At 33.3% G+C, this 10,758-nt stretch overlaps 2 protein-coding genes across 2 annotated transcripts in view; one reads left to right on the plus strand and one right to left on the minus strand.

The window, feature by feature from the left end:
• The window catches only part of LOC149411516 (uncharacterized), a 28,866-nt gene extending 27,389 nt beyond the window's left edge, over nt 1-1,477 (minus strand). The window contains exons 1-2 of the mRNA XM_089646648.1: nt 1,131-1,477; nt 444-614 (exon numbers count right to left, since the gene is read on the minus strand). Of these exons, the coding sequence (XP_089502774.1) occupies nt 444-614; nt 1,131-1,274 (315 nt within the window). The 5' untranslated portion in view covers nt 1,275-1,477. The remainder of the gene's footprint in view (nt 1-443; nt 615-1,130) is intronic.
• Nucleotides 1-8,235, plus strand: part of LOC149411515 (uncharacterized) — a 136,296-nt gene extending 128,061 nt beyond the window's left edge. Inside the window, exon 2 of the mRNA XM_089646779.1 lies at nt 7,844-8,235. Within this exon, the coding sequence (XP_089502905.1) occupies nt 7,844-8,235 (392 nt within the window). The remainder of the gene's footprint in view (nt 1-7,843) is intronic.
• The last annotated feature ends 2,523 nt before the right edge of the window (nt 8,236-10,758 follow it).

Here is a 10,758-nt window from a genome sequence, read left to right on the forward strand (position 1 = left end):
GGGGCTCCATCGTGCTGGAACCACATTCTCCGTAGTAATTCGAGGTTCACATCTTCCAGAATCTCGCCCAGTTGCACTTGTAAGAACTCCAAATACATCGGTCCATTTAGTCTGGGAGGCAACTCGATTGGACCGAGTATTTGATTTCCCAGGATTCCTGCCCACATGTTGATGGAAAATCTGTCCTGGCTCGACGACTCCCGAACAAGCTTGGGGTTTTGTTCAGCCCAATGGTGCAAGTTGTGCACATTTAGCACTCCTGTTTTAGTGAACTGTGCTTCGTCGGTAAACAATATGTTTTTCATGAAGTCTGCATCTCTTATGACATTATGCAGCATTCTTCTGCAGTACACGACTCTGGAAAAGTGGTCATTCTCCATGAGGCCTTGGCAGCGCCTATAGTGAAAAGGTTTGAGCCCGTGCTTCTTCAGAACTCTCCATACCGCCATGTGTTCCCTGTGTCCTATCATCAGAGCGACCCGACGCACGGACAGCGTGGGGTCTTCGGTAATTAAGTTCAGGATTCTCTCCTCAACTGCCACAGGAACGATGTTGTGTCCTCCGCCGGCGCCTTCAATCCGTCCGATGCCACAGTCACGCAATTGTTGATACATCTGAAACAAAACAACAAATAACAACTGCTTTTATTATTCAGCTCAGTAATAATGTCAAATAAACAATCGCGGGCTTTTTCACTCATTTTATTTTTAAAGAACACTTATTTTAGGCACATATCAGAAAACTTACGTTTTCTCTTCATTTATTTCATTTTTTTATAGTAAAATGTATAACAAAGTGTTTTAAATTATAATTTTCTTAACTAGGTACGGTTGATATCTTGGATTCACAGGGGTGAAATTGAATTCAAGTAATTTAAATAATCCCATGGTGAGAAAGGGAGTGAATTCAATTGCAGTGAATGATGCATTTATTAGAGATTAAAATTAATTAACTTTTTAAAACGCCGTTTAGTGACCACTGAACACAAATCACCTAAAGTACAATTTACATTTTTAAAGTTGGTGGCCCCTTGTTATGTTTTTAATGTTCCCAGTTTAAATTTCAAAAGCGCTTTTTGGCATTATCAATGAATGTAAATAGTTTCAATAAACAATTGATAGGGTACAAACCTGGACAAAGGTAGCATGGTGTGGGACGCGTCTTCCAGGAAACCTCATGCGATACTCCCTTACGGCTGCTCGTGAATTTCCATTGCAAAATCCATAAACAAAAACAATATCTGCTTGCTCGGCAGGTGGATAATTGAGGGGCATATTTCAACAGTAAAAACTTAGATAACAAAACAAAAACGAAACTAGAAACTTGATGACATGCGAACTCCCAAAACAGCACTGACCACTGATACGAGACGGGGTGGCGGGAACCACACGGGACTTGAGACAGAATATGTGTGAAAGAGATGACAGTAGCGCGGCGTTGCCAATTATTTTACCCCTATACTGTGGGCAGTAGCGGAGTGTGGAAATTTTATTTATTTTTTGTTTTTAAAAGAAAAAAAATGTTACCGGACAGCAAAGTGTACATAACATTTTTTACTCCAAATGTGCTAAGGAATAGCTGGTTAAAGTTTGTCGGGTTAGTGCCGATACACCCTGTATATTAATCTCATCTAAGACGCGTATATATTTAACTCATCTAACACACGTATATACTGATCTCATCTTAGACACGTATATATTTATCTCATCTAACACACGTATATACCTATCTTATCTAAACAATCACCACAAAAACAGAAAAAAAACTTCAGGGAAAACTTATATCTATAACAAAAACCTATACCAAAAAATTAACTTCAAGTAACGGATGCCCAAAAAAAAAGATTTTCTTCTTCACAGAATATGAACAATTCATCAAATTTAAATGTTATTATTCAAGTTCTTTTATAATGCAGGTATTGTGAAATAATCAGCCCATTATGAAATAATAACAAAACTTGAATAAAACTTATTTGGTTTTCCATGCGATCATAAGTACTAGTATTTCCCATGTAGAACAAACAAATGGAATATGCAGTATTTTTGACGACATGTCATCAATTCTGATTCGTGTATTGAATGTTGTTGATATTTGGCAGCCCTAGTCAATTAGGTTCGCTTTCATTTAACTGCAGGTATATTACCCAATTAGTTAAGAGATGCTTTTCTTGATAAAGGCAATAATAATTCCGCAAATTACTGAAGTTCAGTGCAATTTACATACTTGTAACTGCACCGCCAGAAGGTAAAAGAAACCAACTACTCGCTAACGAGGTTCTTAATTAGCGGTGGTAAACTAGGCCTAACATTACTGGGAGAAGATAATTGTATTATATTTTCCTTAACCATATTTTTTTCAAATTATCATGAAATAAATGCACCAAATCACATCGTCAAAAACCAACGATCCACAATATACTTGTATTAATTTGAAAACAATATTAAAACTGTAGATACAAAATAGTGTTCTTACAGAGCATGCTATTATCAATTTTTGTATTATATTTTATCGTCTTTCCCTTCTTCCATCTCATCTTCATGTAGACCCAATGAGTTTCTCGAATCTGTATATCAAAGGTTTAAAAAATCAACACTAGGATTATTCTTTTTGTTAGGTACTATTTGTAAATTTACTTAAATAACCATACATAATGGTACAAAAATTATGTGTTATTCACTAAATTTTAACTAGTAGTCCATGGTTATTTTATACTCTACATAATAAAAGTTGTATGAACTACAACAGAAAAAAAAATATTTAAGGGTCATTAATGCAAACTATAAAAAGCAACGGTTTTTGACGGATCCTTGTGGAACCCCTAATTATAAATGTAATTGTGAAAATTATTTCTCTTTTATTGAACCTAAAACTAGGATAGTGACATCCACACAATGTCTTTTAAAGCGATAAGTTAGGTGATTGAATAATTATAAGCAATAGCAGAAATAACTTCTCAGTTTAACATTTCCACACGACAAATGAAATAACGTGTCCATATTACGCCTTACTTATCGTTTAGTATCCATATTACGCCTTATTTATCGTTTAGTATCCATATTACGCCTTATTTATCGTTTAGTGTCCATGTTACGCCTTACTTTTCGTTTCGTGTCCATATTACGCCTTACTAATCGTTTCGCGTCAATATTACGCCTTACTTATCATTCTGTGTACATTTTACGCCGTAGGTACTTATCATTTTGCGACCATATTACGCCTTACTTGCAATTCAAATTCAAAACTGTATTATTAAATAAAAACAAAATCTTATCAAAAGCTCGAATTCAATATTTTTGGCGAGTTGTTTTTGTTTTTCAAAATATAGTTTTCATTTCATTACAATGTGGTAAAATGAAGTTAAATAGGGATTTTTCAAATCAGTTGCATTATTTTGTCGGTGTTTTGTGGTGTCAGTTGGTAAGCAGGTACCTTTTCAACTTGTGAACGGTAACGACTGTTACTAAAAAAACCCATTCTCTTCTCGCCTGGCGAATTCCGCGGGTAATCGGTTAATTTACTGTGATCAGCTAACTTGGGGGTTTTTCGCGCTCTTGGACAATATGTAGGAAGTGAGAAAAATATCCTAACGTAAATGAGTAATTCATAATTTCGGAAATATGAAAAAACTGAAATTTCAAAAACACAATAATGGTCATTTAAGAATTTTTTCTGAAAAAGCGTATAATTTAAAAAAAAAATCAACCAGCAAAAACAATTAATGAGGAATGAACCTTCCTACCCAGAAACTGGAGTCGAGAATCCTACCAACCTCGCCAAATGCCGATCAGATAGGACCGACATTTATTTTGTATATTGACTGCTGTAATGTTATCCAATTTCAGAGAAATTTGTATTTGCCTGCGTTTGTATACCTACGTGATTGTCACGAAAAGTTGTCATGGACAACGAGTCTACCTGGCGAGTTACAGCTCGATCAAATGTCGGGGAATGGCTTACTTTCCGCTTCAGAGATTTGCATTCATTCATTTCCGAGAACAAAAGATTAATTCAAATTGACGTATTTAAAAAAGGCCCTGTTAGTCTCTCATATGAATTTTCAAATGAAACTCAGTTTTACTCAGTTTTGCCACAACTCAAAACCAATATTTTGCATCGAAGACAAAATTTAAAAATAAAACTCCATATTCGTAACAACAACAACTTTTTCGTTTTCAACTTTTTTAATGTTAACCTTATGTTTTGGTTTTTAAATTACGTACAAAATTTGATTAAAAAATGACTTAACTGCAAAAGAATAATTTATTGTAAGAGACACATTAGATTTCTAAAAATGGTCCAGCAGCATAGCTAGAAAGTAGCGTGAAAACCTCTTTAAGGCTTCTTTTTATCCATCCGTGGCACAAGACTTAACCTCGTGAGTTCATCGAATTTTACATGCAGGCAAAAAAGTTCCCGCCCACTTAGCACTAATTTTATTAATGCTCAGATCATTATGGAATGTGCGGATAAAAGAAGAATTCTGGCAAAAGGGATTCAGGCATGTCAGTTCTTCTCCGAATAATAATGTTCACGGTCGTTAATGGGGAAAAAATTAATGTTAAATTTAAACGGTATTTTGTAAGGAATTAAAGTAGTAATTTATGGACACAACATCAGCTTATCAGAAGAATGTGTTTAAGATGTTGAATTGTGTTAACATTTTGAGGATGCAGGGCATTGTTCGATTGTCAGGACCGGTGTTTTTGTGTCTCTTGTTCTAATGTCTAACCCTTTTGAAAACTATTTTAGGTCACCACACAAAAGTTTTGGATGTGATGTGACCAGTGTCATGAAAAGTGTGATGAAACATAAACATTAATAGTCTGTGGCTTTGTTTAGTTACCTACCCATAACCTATATCTCTCCCATCTTCGGTCCTTACCCTACAACTTTCACCTAACCCCTTATAGCTTTCCACAACATTGAAGTTAACACGGTCCTCTGACAGTTATTCGATTAATATTAACAGAAAAGAAACTTTAAAATTTGAAACAGCAAAATGACCTTTTTGCACAGCTGTTTTTGGCAGTAATTTGAAAGTCAACCAAATATTTCAAAACGTCATTTTCAAACGTAGAAAAAATATTTCACACTGCGTTCATTTCGATACTGAATCAAATAATATGCTTACTATCAAATTATTTGACTAATTCACATTTATCCGTCAGTTTATAAATTCAAAGTATTGGAGATACTAATAAGTACCTACCTAATTCTAGAAGTAAAAAAAATCTCAGTAGGTACGTCATTACGTTGGATTCGTTTAACGCCTGTCGCCGTGTCATTACTCGCCGACAAAGGCTCGCCGAAACCCGATGGTTGCCGATGATTACCGAAGTTCCTTCGTCTCCCTCCGTATAACGTTAATCTGTCGTTATGGAAATTGGTTTCTGCGGTTTCGGATCCGCACTCTGAATTCGCAAGGTTGTCTTAATTACCCGGCCATCCTAGCTACGAACAGCTGTAGTATACAACATAAAGCGGAATCACTGGAACACAAAGTTGTTCAATTGTTGGCCAATCTTAAAAGAATAGGCGATAATTTTGATCTATTGGCAAATCCATTCGCTCTTAAAATACACTCTTTTAGGATATATATTTTGACTTGTACCATCTAAAAAAAGCGTTTTCCGACTCGTTTCTTCAGAATACAGGCCGATTTGGTACCATCGAAAAACAAGATTACTCATATGTTACCTTCGTATTGTAAGCCAATATAGATGTGTATCATCCAATGATGAGCCAAGTCAATATGAACTTTAACCATAAGAACTAGCCTCTTACGACTTGTAAATACAAATCAATCTGAACTTATATCTAATAACAATCATTCGCAAATGTTTTAAATAAATACAAAACAATATGGAATATCACTATCTGAAAATAGTATTTTCGGATATATATCTATGGAATACAAATCCACTGCAATATTAATTTGTACCATTTAAAAACAAACCCATTCGGGCTCGTACCTCCAAGCAAACCAATTCATACCTGTACCTTATAAAAGCATACTAATGCAAGCCAATTCATACCTGTACCTTATAAAAGCATACTAATGCAAGCCAATTCATACCGGTACCTTATAAATGCTAGCCCATTCAAACGTACACCATAAAGATGTAGAAATGTCGATCAAACTAAATAACCGTGAGAATCTTATATGTATCTAAAAGTCTAGTCTAAAATACGACAATATTGTAGCTTATATTAGTGATATATTGCCATTTTAATTCCATGTTGATTATTCTCGCTAATTTCTTCTAATTAACGCTGATAAATGGATATTTCAAATAAAACTGTAAATATTTATAAATCTGCCGAAATGCCGACAAAGAATCCAATAATCTTATTTATTATATTGTGGAGTTGACATAATTTTTTCAACACCTGAAAGTTTATCGCCAAATTTCTAATTCCGTCCACTATCGGTCACACGATAAAACGGCTTTATAGTCACAAGATGTGAGAATTTAATTGAGTTGAAAATAAGCTAAAGCTTTGATAGTATTTATTTGATTGCTATTATATTTTTCTACTTATGAAAGTTAAAAAAATATTGAAATGGGAGGAAAATACGTAATGTAGGTTGAATAAATAAAATAAACATAAATGAACACAATTAATTCGAGCTCGCACGGAGAAAACACACTGACATAAAATTTTTTTTAAACTCTTCCAATTATTTGTATCCCTGTTAAAAACGGGACAGCGGGCCTTTTACGAATGATTTGACAGACTTGCCTAGAAACTGCCTCACAAAACTCCCAAACTGGAATGTACTTAAAATGACTAATTTATTAAAGGTGTCTTGCGGGGAAAACGCATTATATTTATTATCACAAGAATTTAGAGGTTTGGAGCCCACATCAGATGAAGTATTTCCTCATGTTGGAGAGAGTGCAGAAGTAATTTCTGAGATTCCTCTACTTGAGGGAGTATGGCTACTACCCGTGGCTCTATCCTACTGACTTTCTCTTGGGCATGCTCGGTATGAACCATCTACGGGTCAGAAGAGATGTTCATATTGTATCACACTTTTTCAAACTGATTCGTGGATGGTTTGAAAATCCGACTATCATGGAGAGTATTAGGACGGGTTGATTCGGAGAATTTGAACAATTCATCAAATTTTCAAGTTCTGTGAATGTTTTTTTCAAGTTCTGCTTTTATTTCAGTTTTGTCAAGCAACTAGCTTATAATGATATAATACCAGAACTTGAATAGGACTGTCACAGAACCCGAAAATGAACGTTGAAATTTGATGAATTGTTCAAATTCTCCGAAACAACCCGTCCTTAGTCTCTATGTTCCTGATGGTTATCTCCGTCACCGACAGCATAGACTGTTTTATCTCCCGGCCTGCAGGACCAACTTGCCTGCAGGTCATGCCGGTGGGGAGAGCAGTCTTGCTGTTGAACAGAATCAATTCGGATATCTACATATTTAGCATCGGTGAAGCTGCCTTTAAAAGACAAGCTCTATTGATTCTGGTATAGTTGATACACCGCTTACTTATTATGTGATACCATTTTACAAATGTACTTAAAAACGAAATAAAATGTAATTTTGTAATGTTTTTAAAGGAATAAACTAATTGAATTGAATTGATAACATATTTGAAATTTTTTTGAAGCTAATGCATTGCATAATTTTACATTATTAAATGTTGATTCAGTATATAGTGCAAGACGTCAGTTAACATCCATATTCATTTGGCAATATCACGAGTTGACCTCTATGTAACGTCCATACTCTCAAAAGGTTAAGAATTCTTATGCACACCTATGCTATTTGTTCTAACTAATTCAATGTAATAATAAATTATTTTTCCTTGTTCCAGATGGCCAAGCCAACCACCTTAACCTCTTCAACAACCGCCCCCAGCCAAAGAAGAAGCGAAAATCTAGAACCGCCTTCACAAACCATCAGATCTTCGAACTGGAGAAGAGGTTCCTCTATCAGAAATACCTCTCACCAGCAGACAGAGACGAGATCGCAGCATCTCTTGGCCTATCTAACGCCCAGGTCATTACATGGTTCCAGAACCGACGAGCAAAGCTGAAGAGAGATATGGAGGAACTGAAGAAAGACGTGGAATCTGCCAAGGTTCTGTCTGCCCATAAAAGCTTCTTGGAGAATGTGACAGATCTGGGTATCTTGAAGAAGAAGGCTGTAAGTTTAGGGGCCAGCGAAGAGGCAGCCACTAATTTGATAGTTTCAGCGCAGAAATGAGGTTACGGAGGACTGTTTTATTAGGGTAATGATTTGAAGAAGTACGCAGTTCGTTGAAGAAATGGTTTGATAAATGCATTGATGAATTCGTGAAAACAAACAAATTATATAGTTGAACAATATATATATCTTTAATGCAATCCCTTATTTTGGAAGTCTCCTCTTCCAATAAGTCCTTCATTATTATTCTTTCGGATATTTCATTCGGGGTACCCAAAGTTAAGATCAATATTACCAAAAATTTAGGTATACCTTTACGATATTTTGATCTCGATTCTAACATAATTAATATAAAGGTTTAAATAGAAAAATTGATCAAATTTTAATTGTACTTATCACACTGAGTGTAAAATAGTAACACATTTAAAAAACAATAGTACATGACATGTTTTTATCCTAGATTCTTGACAAACCATTTGTGTCAAGGGTAATTTAAATTTCTGACATGGTAAAAGGTGGCTGACATTAAACTATACTATTAATTCTTAAAAACAGATAATAAGTTGTCAAAGAGGTGTTTGATATCAAATAATAAAATATAACCTAAATGTTTGCCCCTCTATTAAATACACTGTCCGAAATTATGACAACCTCTAGTTGTTTGAAATCAAAACGCTTTATTTTATTTTTATTACGGGTGTAAAATGAATTTATCAAGCCTTTTACTCAATGGATTAAAAATGTTAAAATAACGCTTTTATTCACAAAAATTTCCATAAAATGACAAATCAAGTATCTTTATCAAACGTTATTAAACTTGGCCGCGTTATTATTTGTCATTGGTGTATGGGGGTATTGAGAGTAAATGTGTTATTCTTCGATCTCCATTTTTAACTGCGTACAATTTTGGGTATACACATATTACCCAAAATTAAAAATTATTGAACAGTCCTCATCATCGATAATGCGAATTATCGACGTGTAACTACGTCATCGGTTTTTGTAATAATTATTGTAAATATAGCATAAAACGTGATAACACGTCACAATAAGACATAAATAACTGTAAATATAACATAAAACGTGATAACACGTCACAATAACATATAAATAACTGTAAATATATTATTTATTTATCAGACTTCTGAAGTATAAGTATAAATACTAAGTAAATAGGTTAAAGATGTTATTATTGTTAATTGTCATAATATTATGATGTGATCCTATGTATTGAAATCCGTGTAACTTATTTAATAGTATAAAGTGTATCATAGTGTTAATATAAATCGGTTATAAAAAGAATTAGGTATAATGCTGCATTTTTTAAATCTATCTTACGAGGATTCATACATTACTGTTATTATATTTAATATATTAAAATGAAATCGTGTCATTCTATATCGTACTATTTTATTAATACAATGACTTAATACTTATTATCTATTTAAGTATTTTTAAAAACATAAGACAAGAACTCGACAGATTGAAAATGAACAATGTAGTATTACCTAATATGTGGTTGAAAGTACTAAAATATACTAACATTTTTTAGCATGCAATAAAAACTATGTACCTCCACACAACAATTTAATTTAATATAAATAAAAATTATTACTGTCCTCTGATGTAGGTACATCAGTATTAAACGAAATTGATGTAAAATTTACATGTTTTATTATGTATTTCTAAGTGAACGGAGTATGTTTATTATGTATTTCTCAGTGAACGGAGTATTTTTATTATGTATTTCTCAGTGAACGGAGTATGTTCCTTCTGTTTACACGCATATTATACGAGTACCAATCGAATTCGATGAAGAACAGTTTTTACAAAATATGTTTACTAGAACAAAATATCATGTTGATCTAAAAATATATGAAAATCATGATGAACAATTTCAAGATAAATTAGTAAAGATTCATTTTAAAAATAAAAATAATCGTTTTTATTAAAAAATGTTTTCAGCGTTGTAATAACATTGCAGTTTAATAATTTGACCGTGTATTTTTACTTTCGTATGAATGTAATTAAAAAAAACTTTAAGTTCGCCTATACCTATAATAAAGCCCACCCTAAAAAAATAACTTCTCATACTTTTTATCAGCCTTTCATGTTATTGAGAAAAATAATTTTTCAGAATGTAAGATTATGAATTCAATTCAGTTTATTCATATAAAAATAAGATACTTACCTAGGTATTTTTTCTGAATTAAGACATTACCTTCCCAATAATTAGTAAGTACATACTTAGTACAATATGGATTTTCATAAAGAAATGAAGGAATCAATTCTACGAAAGAATATGTATTTTTAACTTAGTTTGAATACCATTTTTTGACCATATATTTTTGGTATGTAAACCAAACGGTTTCGATTCGACCAGAATCTTTGTCAGGGTTTCATAAAACAATATTAATTAATTATGGTGTTCAGGTAATATAGGAGAGGGAGAAGAAACGTCAACTGAGGCTAGAGGGGGTAAAAGTGGGTGCCAGGAAGGGAAACATGTTTAAAATTAGGCTATTGATATATTTAATTGTTCATTTAATAAATTGATTGTATTTATTAAAAATAAAATCTAAA

This window comes from Hesperophylax consimilis, chromosome 25, assembly GCF_061612785.1.
Source record: "Hesperophylax consimilis isolate HC1 chromosome 25, BYU_Hcon_1.0, whole genome shotgun sequence".
NCBI classification, from domain to species: domain Eukaryota; kingdom Metazoa; phylum Arthropoda; class Insecta; order Trichoptera; family Limnephilidae; genus Hesperophylax; species Hesperophylax consimilis.